Genomic DNA, 18515 nt, shown 5'->3' on the forward strand with positions numbered 1-18515 from the left:
CTAGCCTTCTCTTGGGGTTGCTAGCCACACAGGGAAGGGCCTGGGTCTCCATGCTTGCCCTGGGAGCCCAGGCTGCACCCCTCCAGAGAACAGTGGGATTGGCCTGAGCCCAGAGCCCAGCCAGGGCCCTGCCCGTGGAGGACCCTGCATAGAGGAGCCACCGTGGCCAAGAGCCCCAGGTCCAGCCAGGCTGGGGCCTGTCAGAGCTCCCACCACAAGGGGGCGATATAGGGCCATAGCCCAGACCGTTCTTCCTTCCCAGCAGTGTCAGTGCAGCATGTTCAGGAGGGTCTTCCAGGCAGGAACTGCTGCTCCCTGAGCAGCCGTAGCACCAAAACTTAAAACTTCTCACCATTATGTTTCCCATGTGCACACTCTGTCACAAGTCTGGCCATAATGGCCATTTCCCTGAAGAGTCCAGCGTGCTCCCACACTACCTTACCAGGCACAGGCACAGGCATAGGCATGCATGCATGCATGCATCCATCCATCCTTCGGTCTGTCCACCCATCCACCCGTCCATATATTCACCCATTCTTTCTTCTCTTCATCCATCCATAAGTCCACCCATCCACAAATCCACCCGTACATGCATGCACCCATCCATCCACCCATCCATGCATCATCTAGAGCCCCATACTAAGCCTGGGCAGTGAAATTAGATACCATGATATTGACATTTTCTTCTTTCTATTTTTAAACTAATACAGGAGGATTGAGGTGAAACTTGCCCCTCCTGGTCCTGACTTGGCAACCTCCTGCCTTCCAGCCATTGCCCCAGCCTGGGGCCCCTCCCGGCAAGCCCACACCCTGGCTCCCCAGGGAGAGTTAGGAGCAGAGCACGTGGAGGTGAGAGGGGAGCTCCCCGGCAGATCTCCCTCCCAGCCTGCACCCCAAAGGCCTTCCAACCCCAGAGCAGGCATGCCAGCCTCCACTGAAAAGGACCCCCATGGGCTGCATACTACCAGATGCAGAGCAGCAGTAGCTGAAGAAATCCCACTAACATTACAGGGGATTCTCTGAGCCCAGACAAGTTTGCTATAGGCAAATAAGCTCCCCGAGAAAGAAACATACAGCAGCGGTCCACAGGGTCTCAAAGTACAGAGTCAGAGAAGGGAAGGTATTTTGGCCCTAGCCCTCCATTTGGGGGTTGTTTTATTATATTAAATGTCAGCTGAATCCTGGCTACTTAGGAGGCTGTGGAGGATAACCATTCAAGGCCACCCTTTGGCAAAAAAAAAATATTTTTTATGAGAGCCCCCTTCTCAACTCATAGCTGGAACTGTGGTACACACTTCTAAGCTACATGGGAGGCAAAGACTGGGGGGACCAACATGCTTTCCCAGCAGCCACCAGGAGCCAGAAATAGGTAGATCCCACCACAGGTGCATGCTCAGGGAAGAAAGTGAGACCAGAAACAAAAACTGAAAAAGGGGGCTGGAAGCATGTACAGCACCCCAGGACTGCCAAAAAATACGTTAGATGAAATATCACATACATAAAGTCCCTTCCGGCTGCCTGTCCCATCTAGTGCAAGCCTCCAGCCCAGAGGGTAGGGAGGTGGGAGGTGGACTCTGTCCTTATTGTAAGTAGATGTTTGTAAGGGAGAGTGTGGAGGAGATTGGCTAAGGTTTCCTGTTCCCCAGGGAGATGAATGGTAGCTCAACAGATGAGTGGGTGGATGACGGATGGACGATGGATGGATGGATGATGGATGATGTGTGGATGGAGAGATGGATGGTAGATGGATGATGATGATGATGGAAGGATGGATGATGGATGGAGGGATAGATGGATGAATGGTAGATGGATGATGATGGATGGATGGATGATGGATGATGGATGGATGAATGGTAGATGGATGATGATGGATGATGATGGATGGATGATGGAGGATAAAGGATGGAGGGAGGGAGGGAGGGAGGGATGGCGGATGGATGATGGAGGAGTGGATGATGAGTGAATGGGTGGATGATGGGTAAGTGGGTGGCTCTGTGAAGAGCAGTGTGAGAATACATGAATGAACTAGTTGCAACTTGCTTAGAAGTAACTTCTTAAAAATTTTTCTTGGGGTGGCTGGGAAGGTGGCTCAGTGGTAGAGCGCTTGCCTTGCATGCCTGAGGCCCTAGGTTCGATTCCTCAGCACCATATAAGCAGAAAAAAAAAAAGCCGGAAGTGGTGCTGTGGCTCAAGTGGTAGAGTGCTAGCCTTGAGCTGAAGAGCTGAGGGACAGCGCCCAGGCCCAGAGTTCAGGCCCCACGACCAGACCGCCCCCCCCCCCCAAATTTTTTTTTCTTGGGGTTGGGAATGTGGCTGGGTGGTAGAGTGCTTGCCTAGCATGTATGACAATTCATCAGTACCACATAAACAGAAAAAGCTAGAAGTGGCACTGTAGCTCAAGTGGTAGAGTGCTATCCTTGAGCAAGAGAAGCTCAAGGACAGTGACCAGGCCCTGAGTTCAAGCCCCAGGACTGGCACAAAAAAAAAAAAATTTTTTTCCCTCCCTTTCTCAAATATGAGGCCCTGGCGCCACCAAGAGGACCAGGTCTGTAACTGCAATCTCTCCTAAAGCCCTGGGCACCAAAGAACCTGGGCAAGAGCGGCAAGAGCGCACACAAAGTTAGGAATCTGCCGAAGACAAAGGCTCTGGCTCTGCCATTAATTTGGTTCTGGGGCCCTGGGAAGGTTTAATCACTTGGGTTCAAGTTCTCTCATCTGGAAGTGAGGCTAATAAAATCCAGATGCCAGTTGCTAGGCGATGGGCTGCTATCTGACCCCAGGAAGGGACTAGGAGGGCTGTGGTTTCCCTTAGAGGCCCCTGGGCCGGCATCTGCGGTCAGCCCAGCTGTCCCGGCTATCCCAACTCTGAATGGCCCCCAGCCTAGAAGGGAAGGGGCAGTGTGCTGAGCCAGGGCAGACCACCAGAGACAGATGCGGGCATTTATTCTCCAGGCTCTGGCAGGGCAGGCTCGGCCTTCGGGGTGGAGCCCTCAGGCAGTGGGGGCTCCTGTAAGGGCCCCCCAGCCTCCTGAGGGTCAGCATCTTGGGCCTCGGCCAGCTGAGCTGTGTGTTCAAAGGCAGCCTGGAGCAGGTGGGAGGCCAGACAGGTGGTCCAGGTGATGAGGTAGGCCAGGTGCCAGGAGGCCAGTGCCGCCCCATGCTCCGCCCACCAGTACAGCCGCTGCATCCACCCCAGGGGCTCCCACAGCAGGTCCTGGGCAGCAAGAGGGCAGGTGGGTGAACCTCGGGGGTACCCTGAGCCCCTCATGGCCCCAAACTGCCCCTCGGCCCGCCCAAGCCCTGTGCTGGCCATGCCCACCCAAGCCCATAGAGGCCCTGACCCAAGCCCCGCCCCGGCCACGCCCACACCCTGACTGGCCTTGACACTCTCTTCCTGTCCAGGCCTAATCTTGACCCCACCGCCCAACCCACATGCCCCAACCACGCCCCCTCGTGGCCTGCCCACCAAAGCCACGCCCACCACGACCATGCCCCATCCTTGCCATGCCCCTGGTTGGCCACACCCATGTCCTACTGGCCTTACCCGGACCCACCTGTCCAGGCAGCCAGCTCAGGCGGAAGCGCTTCACCTTCTGGAACAATCTCCAGGGCAGCAGCAGCAGCAGCAAAGCCACGAGCATCAGGCTGTGCAGACAGGTGAGAAGCAGCTCTCTCCATGTGACCACAGGCAGGCCCCGCCACTCGCAGGCACCAAGGCGCTGCAGGGCAAGGCCCAGGGTCCCCACACAGCCCAGCCCCGATGACCACAGCAGCCGGAGCCACCACAGCAGCAGCCACACGGGAACCCATAGCAGAGTTAGCCCCGCTCGCAGAGCCTGGCCCAGGGAGCAGGCGTCAGCTTCCGGGAACAGGTAGGCCTGGGTGCTGCAGGAGCCTCGGGCCTCCTGTGCCAGCCCCAACACCCAACACCGGAAGAGGCCGATCTTCACCAGCAGGAAGCTGTACAAGTGCACGCGGTTCCGGACCACCTGCGGAGGAGCAGGACACCCAGGTCACCCAGTGCCACCCACCTCCATGGAGAAAGAAATGGAGCTTTCGGGTGCTGCAGTCAAATCTGTAATCTCAGATACTCAGGAGGGTTCACACCACAGGATCATTTTGTGTATGTGTGTGTGTTGTGTGAGTCCCTGAGCTTGAACTCAGATCCTGGGCACTGGCCAGGAGCTTTTATGCTCATGGCTAGCTCTCTACCACTTGAGCCACAGCACCGCATCTGGATTTCTCATGATTCATTGGAGATAAAAGTCCCATGGACTTTTCTTCTTGGGCTGGCTTTGAACAGCAATCTTCAGATGTCAGCCTCCTGAGTAGCTAGGGTTACAGGTGTGAGCCATTGGCACCTGGCAGAGGATCACAATTGTCATCCCAGCTACTCAGGGGGCTGAGATCTGAAGATCACACCTGTATCTTGGGAGAGCCAGGGGCAAGGTGACATTGGGGACAGAGAAAGGTGGCAGGCATGGGAGGATGACATTGGGGAGCAGTTTCTCCGGATCCCCTGGGCCTGTGTGCCCTCACTGAGATGGCTGGAAGAAGCTGCCCTGTCCTCCGTCTTCAACTCACCAGAGCCGAGAGCCGCCCAACCTGCAGCAGAACTCCCAGGAGGCTGGATCGGAGTGGAGGGTTGGCCTCCATGTCTGCCCTCCCCTCACTCTTCCAGCTGAGAAAAGGCAGCATGACCTCAGAGATGTCACAAGGAGGGAGCCAAGTTACCGCGGGGACCATGTTGCCACAAGAGACAATCCCCCCTTTCCCTGGCTCCCTGTGGGACCGCAACCCAAGTCTGGGCCAGCATGGCCAGGGGAGGGAGGGCTGGGCTCTTGGAGTAAAGTCTCCTTCACATTCAACAAGAATAGGAAAGACTGGTGATCCAGGCATGGTTACACCCGCTATCATCCCAGCTACATTGTACCTGGAGGCAGAGATGGGCAGATCATAGTTCAAGGCCAGCCCAGGCAAAAAGTTCACAAGACCCTATCTCAAAAATAAGCTGGACACAACAAATTGGAGAGGGATTCGACAAATGGGACTGCCTTAAAATAAAAAGTTTCTGCACAGCTAAAGAAAGAGCAACCAAGCCAGAAAGACAACCGACTAACTGGGAAAAAATGTTTACCAGCAATATATCAGACAAGGGGTTAACATCCAGTATATACAGGGAACTCAAGAAACTAATCCCTCCCAAACCTAACAAACCAATTACTAAATGGGCAAGGGAACTAAAGAGAGACTTCTCAGAAGAAGAGATAAAAATGGCAAAGAAACACATGAGGAAATGTTCACCATCCCTGGTTGTGAAGGAAGTACAAATAAAGACAACCCTGAGATACCACCTTACCCCAGTCACAATGGCCCACATCCTTAAGTCAGCCAACGACAAATGCTGGAGGGGATGTGGAGAAAGAGGAACCCTATTACACTGCTGGTGGGAATGTACACTTATACAACCACTGTGGAAAGCAGTCTGGAGGGTCCTCAGAAAGCTAAAGATTGACCTCCCTTATGACCCAGTCATACCACTTCTAGGCATCTATCCTGAACAACAGGAACCAGTATACAAGGACACATGCACCTCCATGTTTATTGCAGCACTGTTCGCAATAGCTAGGATATGGAAACAACCCAGATGTCCCACCACAGATGAATGAATCCAAAACTTGTGATATCTATACACAATGGAATATTATGCAGCCATTAGAAAGGACAAAATAATGGCATTTGCAGGGAAATGAATGGAACTAGAAGAAATCATGTTGAACGAGGTAAGCCAAGAGCAAAGAGACAAACAGCACATGATAAGTGGATGTTAAATCCAAAACGTAAGGCGACACGACAAAGTTAACAAGGCTTAAGAATCAAAGGACTTCCACTCATCTGGTCGAATCACTACTAAATAACCCCTTGTTGCTGATCACATGTACGGTATATATGTGCACACTGGAGGGAAACCAAGAGGATGACACAAAACTAGAGGGAATCAGGGAAAAACATACAACAGTGGGTCCCATCAGCTGCACTGGACATTGATCAAAATGAACTAAGCAACTCAATGGCAGCGATGGGAGGGAGGGAACGAGTGGGAAAGAGGGAACAGCTGATGCTATGCAAAACAAAAGAAATGTACAAACCACCCAATGTGGAAGAAATAACTGTATTGCAAAGCCCATAGAACTCGTAAATGGTTTTGTTTTTTTTTTTCCTGCTTATGTGGTGCTGAGGAATCGAACTCAGGGCCTCATGCATGCAAGGCAAGCACTCTACAACTGAGCTACCTTCCCAGCCCAGAACTTGTAAATGTTATAGACCATGATAGGCAATTTGCCCCATCAAAGTTAGAATGTGTTTGGGACTTTAAGCATCACTATCCCACAATACCGTGAAATTTGGGAAATTTATATAATCACTTAATCACAATAAAGAATATGGAAAAAAAAACTGGAGGGGTTGGGAAGGTGGCTCAGTGGTAGAGTGCTCGCCTTGCATGCATGAGGCCCTGGGTTCAATTCCTCAGCACCACATAAGAAAAAAGAAGAAAGCCGGAAGTGGCGCTGTGGCTCAAGTGATAGAGAGCTAGCCTTGAGCTGAAGAGCTGAGGGACAGCGCCCAGGCCCAGAGTTCAGGCCCCACGACCAGACAAAAAAAAAAACAAACAAAAAAACTGGAGCCAGGTGCTAGTGGCTCACGCCTATAATCCTGGCTACTCAGGAGGCTGAGAGATGAGGATCGAGGTTCAAAGCCAGCCCAGGCAAGAAAGTCTGTGAGACTTTTTATCTCCAATAAACCACCAGAAAACTAGAAGTGGCGCTGTGGCTCAAGTGGTAGAGCACTAGCCTTGAGCTGAAGAGCTGAGAGACAGTGCCCAGGCCCAGAGTTCAAGCCCCATGACAAACAGGAAAGAAAAAAAAAAAAGCTGGACAAGGTGACACACACACCTGTGGTCTCAGCTACTCAAGGAGATGGAGATAAAAGGATCATAGTCCCAGATCAGCTCTGGGACCTGTGAAAGTTAAAATGTAACTGAAAAATACAAGGAAAAATACTAGGAATGGGGCTCAAGTGGTAGAGCATCTACCTAGCAAACCTGAGGCCCTGGGTTTAAACCCTGGACACACACACACACACACACACACACACACACACACACACACACACACACACACACACACACACACACACACACAAGCAAGCAAGGTAACAAAGGCCAAGTAAACAAACCTTTGGCCCCAGAGCCTCGGGGAAGAAGCCTGAGGCAGACAGAAAAGCGTCTGAGCAAACCTGAAGGCAGCTCCACCTGTCCTGCCTGGCCCTGTCCCGCCTGGCCCTGCCCCGCCCCGCCCCGCCCCGTCCCGCCCCTCCCCGCCCCTCCGTGTGTGTCACCTGCTGGTCCTGAGTGCTCAGTGCTTTATTTTACTATTAGTTTGGGGATTGTTTTTGTTTTTAAGACAAAGTCTTGTGCCTGGTGCCAGTGGCTCAGGCCTGGGATTCTAGCTTATCGAGAGGCTAAGATATGAGGATCATGGTTCAAAGCCAGCCGGAGAAGGAAAGTCCTTAATACTCTGTTTTTGTCAGTTGTGGGCGCTTAAAACTGGGGACCTGGGTGCTGTCTCTGAGCCTCTTTGTGCTCAAGGCTAGCGTTGTACTACTTGAGCCACAGCACCACTTCTGGCTTCTTTGAGCAGTTTAGTTTATTGGAGATAAGTGTCTTATGGAGTTTCCTGCCCAGGCTGGCTTCAAACTGCAATCCTCAGATCTCAGCTTCCAGAGTAATTACAATTACAGGTGTAAGCCACCAGCACCCAGCTCCTTGACACTCTTCTCTCCAATGAACCACCAAAAAGCCCCCCCCACACACACCCACCCCTAAAAAAGACAGTCTCACTTTCTATTCCAGGCTAGCCTCTAATTAGTGATCCTCCTGCCTCAGCCTTCAGAGTGCCCAGATTAGGGGTGTGCACCACCACACTCAGTGGATTCTGGGAATCGGTCAGAGAGGGAGGAAGGAGGAACTGCCAGCATAGATACTTCCCTGTGCTCTGAGGAGGGCAGATTCTGAGGAAAAGGGAGAAATTGCTCACTTTCTCCTACAGAGTCTCAGAGAACTTTCTTGAACCATGGATAAGGCTCTGATTTGTAATCCTGAGGGAAGCCGGGACCTGGAGCACAGTGTTTCCTGGGCTGTGAGTTAAAGGGTGGGCACTGCCCCAGCCTTTGCACATGCACAACCAGACACTCTTGTGCGGCTGTACATGGCACCCTGCCCTCAGAGATCAAAGTGCCTTTCATCTTCTCCAGGTCTCAGTTCACCCACTAATTTCAAGCCAGGGCAGGGTGGGGTGGAGTGGGGGCTCCATCCTCAGTCCTTGCTCCTCCCTTCACTTCCATTTTCCCAGCACTCACAGGACTTCCACCAGTACTGCCTGGGGTGAGTTTTGCAGGCTGGATAGGAGCTAAGGGGCAGTATCCAGGCCCTGAGTTCAAGTCCCAGTACCAGCATATGCACACAAAAAGGAAAGGAAGAAAGAGAGGGAGAGATGGAGGGAGAGAGAAGAGAGAGAGAAGAAAGGAAGGAAGGAAGTAGAGAGAGAGGACAAGGAATAAATAAGCTCACACCTGTAATCCTAGCTACTCAGAAAGCTGAGACCTGAGGATCAACATTCAAAGACAGCCCAGGCAAGAAAAGTCCACAAAACTCTCATCTCCAATGAACAACCAATCAACCAACAGAACAAACAAACAAAAAATAGAAATGGAGTTGTGGCTCAAAGTGGTAGAACACTGTCCTTGAGCAAAAGAGGTCAGGGACAGTGCTCCCAGGCCCTGAGTTAAATCCCCAGGACCAACAAAATATAAAATAAAGGAAAAATAACAGGAATAATGAATGGCCCTGCCTGCCAGGTCGGGCCTCAGAGACCTCAATTTAGATTCTTAAGGCCTTCCCTCCCCCTCACTCCAAAGTCCCACGAGTGCTTCTCTCACCGATCTCTGGTGAGCCTCCGGAGGCGCAGTGCGGCGGCGCAGCCACCAGGGGGCAGAAGACGCAGGGCCCTCCGCCGGCCAGGCCGGTGCGCAATGGTGTGGTGTCCAGGTCCAGGCTGATGCAGGTCTTGCCAGGGTTGCTGGAGGCGGAAAGGATGAGGGCGAAACGTGGGCTCGCCCCTATTGTCCTCCTTTGTTTACTGTTCCAAGGTTAAAAGGTCATTTCAGTTCTAATCTTCACTATTTTTTCCCCCAGAAGTACACAGAAATCTTCAATGCATGTTTATTTTCTTCCGTGGTAACTTTTATTAGCATGAGTTGTGCAAGGAGTTACACTGTGGTATTTCCAAATAAACAATGTATCCAGATCAACTTTACTTCCTGGAGCACTCTCCCTAACCTCTCTGCATATCTGAGAACAAGTCTAACCAGGGTCATGGTTGGGTTTTCATATAGGCAAATGAGTACCATGGGCCACCTTCACCTTCCCCACCCCCCTACCCTCTGGTACACGCTCCTTCCTCAACGGTGCCAACTCTACTCTCCTTTTTTTTTTTTTTTGCTTGTCCTAGGGCTTGAACACAGGGCCTGGGTGCTGTCCCTGCACTTCTTTTGCTCAAAGCTAGCACTCTACCACTTGAGCCACAGCGCCACTTTCCTGCCTGAGCTGGCTTTGAACCACGATGCTCAGATCTCAGCCTCCTGAATAGCTAGGCTTACAGGCTGAGCCACTGGTGCCCGGCCCAAATAGCTTTCTTATGCTTGATTTCAAACCCATGAAGGGATATATGAAATAAAAAATGTAGAAGCAAAACCTAGCTGGGCACAGTTGCACACACCTGTGATCCTAGCGGCCAGAGGCCCGACTCTAGTGGCTCTGATCTGGCCACTCGCTCCATTAAGCCACACAAGGAGGCAGAAGGTGGCGAAGGGCAGAGAGGAATTCCTCCACTGTGCAGCAGCCACAGGGCTAGGCCCATCTTCCAGTCAGTCGCGAGCCTTAGGCTTTTGTGGAGTCAGAAAGGACGGGGAGGCCGCATGGTCACTGCACAGTCTGGGCCTCGGAGCCTGGCTGACCCGCGTCTTGGTTCTGCTTCTGTGGCTTCCCGGGACGCCGCTGTCCGGGTCTCCGGAGGGGAGCAGTGGGGTCCCCGGAGGTGGCTGCCCACTCCAGGGCGCGCCCCCTCCTCTGCCCGGCCAGTGTCCCTTCGTGGGGCCGCCTGTCCTAGAGGCCCTGCTGCGCCTTTCCTCCTGGCATCTCGGTCCTCCAGATGTTCTGTCCAGTCCTGTCCTTCCTAGAGCTCAGGGGCCTGCAGGGCGCTGTCGCCCGGCTTTGTCACCCCAGCCTGGCGTCCTGCCCTTAAGCCACAGGGCCACTCCTGGCTCTCTGGTGGTTCACTGGAGAGGCTCAGGACTGTGCTCACGGACTGGGCTGGCTTCGAACCGCGATCCTTACAGAATGTGCAACAAAATGTGGCTAATTAAATTATGAAGACCAACTAAAAGTTCGAATCCAGTACCCACACTCGCCGGCCTGTTAACCAAGCACCCAGCACCGGGCTCTATAAAGAATTGTTAGCACAGTTGCAGAGACATTGAGGAGGCTGGGGGGGGGGGGGGGGGGGGAGGGCAGGAGCCTTGGCTAGGGCCAGGGGGCGGGCAGCCTGTGCTCTCTTCTTACTGGTTGCTTTGTCTCAGCAGAAACCCAATCATCGTCGAGGAAGCGGGGGAGGGGGGTTGGAGAGGTGGGCGCCTGCCCGGTTTCCGGGGCCAGGATCCGGGAGCTCTGAGCCTGCTGTGAGTTCGCGGCCTGCGCGTCACCTGGGGCCCTGGCGCGGAGCGGCCCGGCCGGGGTGTCAGGGAGAGGGGCGGATCCCCCTGCCGCCACGGGAAAGCTGACCCAGCCTGCGGACCCGGGATGCCTGGGGAAGCCGTGACCCCGAGGATGGCCCCGGAGGAGGTGCGGGCCAGGGTGGAGGCCGCCCACGGCCTCACCGACCCGGCCCAAAAACTCCACTTCTACGACCGCTGGGCTAAGGACTACGACCAGGTAACTGCAGGCCCCGCCCGGGGGCCCTGCGCCCGCTCCCCATGCTGAGGCTGCTCTCCGAATCTGCCTGGAGCTGGAGGAGGGCCGCAGTCCCTGAGCTGCTGAGAAGGTGCCCTGCAGGCCGAGCTTGGGGGAGGGGGGCGGGGCGGGGTCTGTCGTCAACAGGATGCCCCCCCCCCCCCCCCCCAGTGCTAGAAGCCACCATACACCTGAGTCTCTCCTCACTGTATCCCCACTAGCTCCAGACCTCCATCCACACCAGCTCAGCTAGCACAGGGACTCCCCAAACACTGGAGCACCGGGGTACATGCTCACCCTCTGATCCCAGGACGTGGCCGCCCTGCAGTACCGAGCCCCCCGCCTTGCAGTGGACTGTGTCATAAACACTTGTCCAGGCCTGGCTCCTGAGTCCCTGATCCTGGACGTGGCCTGCGGCACTGGCCTGGTAGCTTCTGAGGTGAGGTCTCCCCACATTCTCTGCCCCTCCTCATCCAGCACCCCACTGACCACACATCCTTCTGGCCCTGACCCATTCCTGCCTCCTGTCTCTGGTTTATCTGCCAAGTCTGTTACCCTCCCAGGGTGCAGAGCCCCAGCTGCTGAAGGCAGGGCAGGGCCATCACTCCAGCCCCTCTCCCCCCACACACCCCAGCTTCAGGCCCGAGGCTTCCTTCAGCTGCATGGGGTGGATGGCAGTCCAGAGATGCTCAAGCAGGCTCAAGCCCGTGGCCTCTACCAGAAGCTCAGCCTCTGCACCCTGGGCCAGGAGCCTCTGCCCAGCCCTGAAGGTACTTCCCTGACCACCCCATCACCCCAAAGCCATCATTCACCATCACAAAAGAGAGCCCCCACCACGCACCCATGGCTCACACCTATAATCCCAGCTACTCAGGTGGCTGAGTTCTGAGGGTCACAGTTCAAAGTCAGCACAGGCAGGAAAGTCTGTAAGACTCTTTTATCTCCAATAAACCACCAAAAAGCTGGAAGTGGAGCCGTGGCTCAAGTGGTAGAGTGTCAGCCTTGAGAGAAAAAGCTTAGGGACAGCACAGGCCCTGAGTTCGAGCCCCAGTAACAGCACAGAAATAGAGAACCCCCTTCCCAGCCCAACCCTCCCCCCCACTTCTGTGAGCCCCTCTCCAGCATCTTACAGGAGCCCAGCTCTGGGTGTACTCTTGATACCTGTGTCTTGCAGAGACTGGTGACAGGCTTGTCCCTCTCCAGGACCCACCATGGGGTCCTGGCCTCTAGGGTGGTCTGAGGCCACACCCACCCCACTCTCCACCACAGGGACCTTCGATGCTGTTCTCGTAGTGGGCGCCCTCAGCCACGGCCAAGTGCCCTGCACTGTGATACCAGAGCTCCTACGAGTCACCAAGCCAGGTGAGGAGTGGCCCCCTCTCCCATACCCCTCCCCTTCCCCCAGACCCCTTCCCACTGTACCCACTGGCCAGGAAGGGCACCCAGCCCCAGCTGCCAGCCCAGCCCTCCACCCCACACACCTCCAATGGAAGGGGGACTCAGGCTCCGAGGCAGGGAGAAGTGTTCTGTAGCTTTTTGTCTCTGCCAGCTGCACCCCATCCACTGTCTTTGTCCCCACTCTTATCCCTGGGTCCCTTCCCACGGGACAGTGGTGACAGCTGGGTGAATCATGTCACCAAGCCTTTGTTTCAGCTTGTACCGCTCCTAGAAGTAGAGATTTCTTCTCTTCAACACCCTTGTCTTCTGACTCCCCACTAACTCAGAGGTGGCCTTGAGGATTCTCTCTCCTGAATTTGAAATGGGAATTTAGACTCACTCCCTGTCTTCAGGAGTCCCCCTTAGAGCCTGACATCCCCATATACCAGATAAAATGCCGCCATGGCCGGGCTGGTGCTCAGGCAAGACATGGTGCTCACACCTCTAACCCCAGCTGCTCAGCAGGCTGAGATCTGAGGATTGCAGTTTGAAGCCAGTGTGAGCAGGAGAGTCCATGAGACTCTTATCTCCAATAAACCACCCAAAATGCCAAAACTAGAGCTGTGGTTCAAGTGGCAGAGCAGAGGAGCTCAGGGACAATTCCCAGACCCTCAGTTCAAGCCCCAGAACTGACACGGGAAGCGGGGGAGGGGGGGGGGGGGACAGCATTTGAATACGCCAGCCACCTTCAGGATGCCCCATGAGCTTTGGGTTAAAGAACTGGGGTAGAGGAGGCAGGTGTGCTCCATTGGAACCACCCTAAGGCCCTGGCGTGGCCAGGTAACCACAATCTCAGTCTCTGTCTCTGGAAGAACTCCAGGAAAGTTGTTCAAACTTGAGGGAGCAGAAATGAGCAGGTCACTGTTGGCTGGCAGGAGGATTACTGTTTGGCTATTCTCTCTGGGGACAGTTTGTCTTTGGTCACAAGATGTTTGCTGTTGTTGGAGCCCGGGGTGATTGCTAAGTAGCTGCAGGAGAGAAGGGCTTAGAGCAAAGGGTGCACAGTGGAGGCTGGGCAGAGTTCATCCATGGAGCCAACAAAAGCAGGTTCTAGGCGACTCTCTGCTCAGGGGCAGGGGTGCTGACTGGGAGAGGCTGCACCCTGGATGCTTGGCGCTCCAGCCCAGAAGCCCTCTCTCTCCTACCATCTCCCTGGCCGGCCCTGATGTGCCTGTGCCTGTGCAGGTCTGGACAGGCTTTGTCTTCCTAGAGCCGAGGAGGTCATCAGATGCTGGCATGTCCTGCTGGCCTGGGGGAAGAGAAACAAGCTTTTGGCTCAGAAAGGCTAGAAATTCCCATTGGGCCCAGTACCAGCCTGTGGTTGGTAGGCCTCTCAGCCAACCAGAGCCCTGGCCATCTGCTCACATGGGATAGGGAAACTGAGACTTAGAGACATGCAGGGTCTCTTGCCCAAGGTCCAGTGTCCACGGGCTTATTTCCTGTGTATGGAAACACAGCCCTGTCCTCCAGCAGAATGCATGAACATCAAGCCAGCCACTTCCTGGTGAGGTGCACTTGGAATCCCAGTATTGGGGAAGCTGAAGCTGGCATAGACAAAAAGCATCAAGGGTTCAGGGCTAGCTTGGGCTAGAGAAAGGGGAAAAAAAGTTTCAGTATATGCCAGGCGCTGGTGGCTCGTGCCTGTAATGCTAGCTACTCAGGTGGCTGAGATGTGAGGATCACAGTTCAAAGCCAATCTGGGCAGGAAAGTCTGTGAGACTAATCTCCAGTAAACCTCCAGAAAACCAGAAGCGGCCTGTGGCTCAAGTGGTAGAGCGCTAGCCTTGAGCTGAAGAGCTAAGAGACAGTGCCCAGGCCCAGAGTTCAAGCCCCATAACTGACAATAAATAAATAAATATTCTCAGTGTATAGGCTGTTTGGGCTTTGAAGGGTGTGTAGGAGTTAATCAAGCTGAAGAAACCAAACAGAATTTTTTTCTTGGAGAGTTTCAGGAACTTGAAGGTGGGGTGGACATGGGAGTGGGAAGGGACGACCCTCCCCAGCAGGCTGGGCCTGGAACTGGAGCCCTGCACTCACCCAGCATCCCTGTGCCTCCCCTGCTTCCAGGCGGGCTGGTGTGCCTGACCACCAGGACCAACCCATCTAACCTTCCCTACAAGGAGGCGCTGGAGGCCTCCCTGGACCAGCTGGAGCGGGCTGGGGCATGGGAATGCCTGGTAGCCCAGCCAGTAGACCACTGGGAGCTGGCCACCTCTGAGCGGGAGGTGGCTCCCAGAGCCCTGGCCCAGGATGGCTTCATTTCTGGCATCATCTACCTGTACCGGAAGGCCCACCCCCAGCCTTCTGCTGACCTCTGACCTCCACCTGATCTGGCCATCTTCACGGTTACCCCACCCCTGGCTGGCAAAGGCTCCCCCTATTAAATGCATCCCCAGGGGATGAAAACCCCCAGTTTTGTTGGTTCTTGTCTCCAGGATGAGGGCGTCCTTGACCCCCTCCCAGCACACCAATCCCTAAAGCCTGTGTTTGGCAAAAGAGGGTATGCACATGTGTGGGTGAGGGTGTGCATGCCCGACCTTGGGCTTGAACTCAGGTCCTACGCTCTAGCCCAGCACTTGAGCCACAGCTCCACTTCCAGCTTGTTGTTGGTTAATTGGAGATGAAAGTCTCATGGACTTTCCTGCCCAGGCTGGCTTCAATAGCCATGATCCTCAGATCTCAGCCTCCTGAGCAGCTAGGATTACAGGCATGAGCCACCAGTGCCTGGCTCAAAAGAGTTTTAAAGGTGGCCAAATGTGGGGAGAGTAGCCCATATTGGCTCTTATAGCTGAGATGATTGGTGTCAGAAGTAGAGTTTTAGCTGTTGTGACGTCATTGGTCCATGAGAGGATGAGGAGGCAGACAAAGTAAGGTGAGTTTGAAGCTGCACCGAGCACGCATATAGCATCACACTAATTATCCAACTATATTTATTCAAACACTTAAAGTTTTCCAGTATTAATCCACACCAATAACTAACTTTTATGCCTAATTTTACTGATCACGTCCCACATCCAAGGAGCTCATGTGGCATGTCACTTGGTCTGGAAGTAAAGGAAAGTCCATCTAGGGTGTCCTACGGGCTGCTCCGGATCGCTGGAGCGGCCACCCTGGCAGGCGCTCCAGTGGAGGATTGGTCTGACCTGGAGTTGACTTGCTCAGGGAGGTCGTCTCACTGGGTCTCCGCTGTCCTGGATTTTTATATGTTTTAGATTGGGCTGCTTTGCTTCTGGCCATGTCTGGTTATCGCTGCAGGTTCTGCTTCAGCTGGTTGCCTTGGAAACATCTTTGGCTCCCTGGGTGTGTACTTATCTCTGTATTCCATAGTTTTGGGGGTTTGTTTTGTTTTTGTTTTTGTTTTCTATTGGTTGTGGGGCCTGAACTCTGGGCCTGGGCACTGTCCCTCAGCTCCTCAGCTCAAAGGTAGCTAGTTCTCTACCACTTGAGCCACAGTGCCACTTCTGATTTTTTCTGCTTATCTGGTGCTGAGGAATCGAAGCCAGGGCCTCATGCATGCAAGGCAAGCACTTTTCCACTGAGCTACCTTCTCAGCCCCTCTATAGTTTTTTTTAAGTATATATTTTTTAATTGTAAAGATACTGTACAGAGGGGTTACAGCTACGTGAGTACATTTCCTATCAAGTATTGTTACCCCCTCCTTTATTTTCCCTCTACCATCCCTTTCCTCCCCAAATCTGCCCCCCCCCCCGCCAAGTTGTAAAGTAGGTTTTCAACATAGTGTCTTGTACATCTCATTGTTACAGTGGGTCAACCTGTATCCTTGTTTCAGCATTTTGTTATTTCCCATCCCCTCTCCATATTAGAAGAATGTATATACAAGATGCAGGGTACCACAATCAAATACAGTGAATGAAAACGGGTTATACTATGGGGGAAGAACATACAAAAGAAACAAAAAAAATCACATAGTACATTTTACATACATTAAAAACAACAGCAAGGCAGAAAACTAAAAGTGGACCCCAGCCTATCACCATGCACCAATATCAACTCAAAGTGGATTAAAGACCTTAACATTAAACCTGAATCTCTGAAACTACTGCAGGACAGAGTAGGAGAGACACTTGAACTAATAGGCACAGGAAGGAACTTCCTGAACAGAGTCCCAGGGTCACAACAAATTGGAGAGAGACTCGACAAATGGGACTACCTTAAAATAAAAAGCTTCTGCACAGCTAAATTTATCGCAACCAAGCTAGAAAGACAACCAACTCATTGGGAAAAAATATTTACCAGCAATATATCAGACAAGGGGTTGACATCCTGTATATACAGGGAACCCAAGAAACTAATCCCTCCCAAACCTAACAAACCAATTACCAAATGGGCAAGAGAACTAAAGAGGGACTTCTCAGATGAAGAAATAAAAATGGCAAAGAAACACATGAGGAAATGTTCATCATCCCTGATGGTGAAGGAAATGCAAATAAAGACAACCCTGAGATACCACCTTACCCCAGTCAGAATGTCCCACATCCACAAATCAGCCAACGACAAATGCTGGAGGGGATGTGGAGAAAGAGGAACCCTATTACACTGCTGGTGGGAATGTACACTTATACAACCACTTTGGAAAGCAGTCTGGAGGGTCCACAAAAAGCTAAAGATTGACCTCCCTTAAGACCCAGTCATACCTCTTCTAGGCATCTATCCTGAACAACAGGAATCAGTATACAAGGACATGTGCACCTCCATGTTTATTGCAGCACTGTTCACAATAGCTAAGATATGGAAACAACCCAGATGCCCCACCACAGATGAATGGATCCAAAAATTGTGGTATCTATACACAATGGAATATTATGCAGCCATTAGAAATGACAAAATAATGGCATTTGCAGGGAAATGGATGGAGCTAGAAGGAATCATGTTGAGCGAGGTAAGCCAAGAGCAAAGAGACAAATGGTACATGGTCTCCCTGATAAGTGGATGCTAAATCCAAAATGTTAGGTGATACACATGTATGGTGTATATGTGTACACCGTTATATGTTATAGACTGTGATAGACCATTTGCTCCAGGAAAGTTAGAATGAACTTGTGACTTTAAATGAGCATCATTATTCCACAATACTGTGAAATTTGGGAAATTATGTAATCACTTAATCACAATTTAAAAAAAAACCTCGGGGAAGGTAGGGAGGGAAGGGTTGGTAGGGGGAAAACAATGGAGGGGGTAACAATGCTCAATAGGAAGTGTACTCATTACCTTGCTCATGTAACTGTAACCCTCTGTATAGTATCTTTACAATAAAAATTTTAAAAAACAACAGCAAGAACAATCAAACCTCTTGGGTCTCTATCTTGGGGTTAATTTTGTTTAGCATCATCTTATATGTTCCTATGTACATAGCTTTTGATCTTTTCTGCTTGTCTGGTAAGATTATCCTAGATGTATACTAGTTATTGCAAATAAGGGAAAATTACTTAATGTAATTTTTTCCAAGTCATCCCATTTCCTAACAAATGGAGAGGTGTCATTTTTTCTGACGGAGACGTAGAATTCCATCATATATACACCCCACATTTTCTTGATCCATTCATCTACGTTCATCATCTGGGTTGGTTCCATATCTTAGCTATAGTGTATATTCCATATTTCAGTTTAATATTTCATACTACTTCACAGCACACATACACTCAATATATCCCTATTCAATAACACACTATGTTAGTATTCCATAATGCTCACTACATCATCCATTCACCCACTCCAGGCCAGGAGTGGGAGTGTCCAAAAGATCTCTCTTCCGGTCACAACCTCACAGGACAAGGAAGAAATGAAGGCAGAAGTGAGAAAGACACCAGGAAAGAAAACAGAAGGAGTTATGTGTCCAGGGATGAGGCCAGGTTGGTTGGACACAGGTAGAAGGGTGGACAAGACAGGACACGGGGCCTGGGGATGGCATTAGCTGCCCATGCCTGAGTCAGTGCTGACAACCAGCCGAGCAGTCCTAGCTCCTGTGAATGCAGGCATGCTCCAGCCAGGCCTC

At 52.3% G+C, this 18515-nt stretch overlaps 2 protein-coding genes across 4 annotated transcripts; one reads left to right on the forward strand and one right to left on the reverse strand.

The window, feature by feature from the left end:
* Nucleotides 1-2941: 2941 nt before the first annotated feature.
* Nucleotides 2942-9407, reverse strand: Tmem270 (transmembrane protein 270). Its single transcript, XM_042688135.1, has 4 exons — nucleotides 9398-9407; nucleotides 8998-9137; nucleotides 3555-3989; nucleotides 2942-3214 (listed from the first exon to the last, which is right to left on the reverse strand). The coding sequence occupies exons 1-4, from the start codon at nucleotides 9405-9407 to the stop codon at nucleotides 2942-2944; spliced, it is 858 nt and encodes a 285-aa protein (XP_042544069.1).
* A 1375-nt stretch (nucleotides 9408-10782) lies between these two features.
* Nucleotides 10783-14911, forward strand: Mettl27 (methyltransferase like 27). Of its 3 annotated transcripts, none has more exons than XM_042688091.1 (5): nucleotides 10784-11047; nucleotides 11376-11504; nucleotides 11700-11835; nucleotides 12359-12427; nucleotides 14570-14911. In XM_042688091.1, the coding sequence occupies exons 1-5, from the start codon at nucleotides 10916-10918 to the stop codon at nucleotides 14818-14820; spliced, it is 717 nt and encodes a 238-aa protein (XP_042544025.1). In that variant the 5' UTR covers nucleotides 10784-10915; the 3' UTR covers nucleotides 14821-14911. The 3 variants fall into 3 exon arrangements, with proteins under 3 accessions (XP_042544026.1, XP_042544025.1, XP_042544024.1); XM_042688090.1 differs by having other exon boundaries at nucleotides 10786-11047; nucleotides 12335-12427; XM_042688092.1 differs by lacking the exon at nucleotides 11376-11504 and having other exon boundaries at nucleotides 10783-11047; nucleotides 12335-12427.
* The last annotated feature ends 3604 nt before the right edge of the window (nucleotides 14912-18515 follow it).

The sequence above is a fragment of the Dipodomys spectabilis genome, unplaced genomic scaffold (assembly GCF_019054845.1).
Source record: "Dipodomys spectabilis isolate Male_0828 unplaced genomic scaffold, ASM1905484v1 ptg000112l, whole genome shotgun sequence".
In the NCBI taxonomy this organism is placed as follows: domain Eukaryota; kingdom Metazoa; phylum Chordata; class Mammalia; order Rodentia; family Heteromyidae; genus Dipodomys; species Dipodomys spectabilis.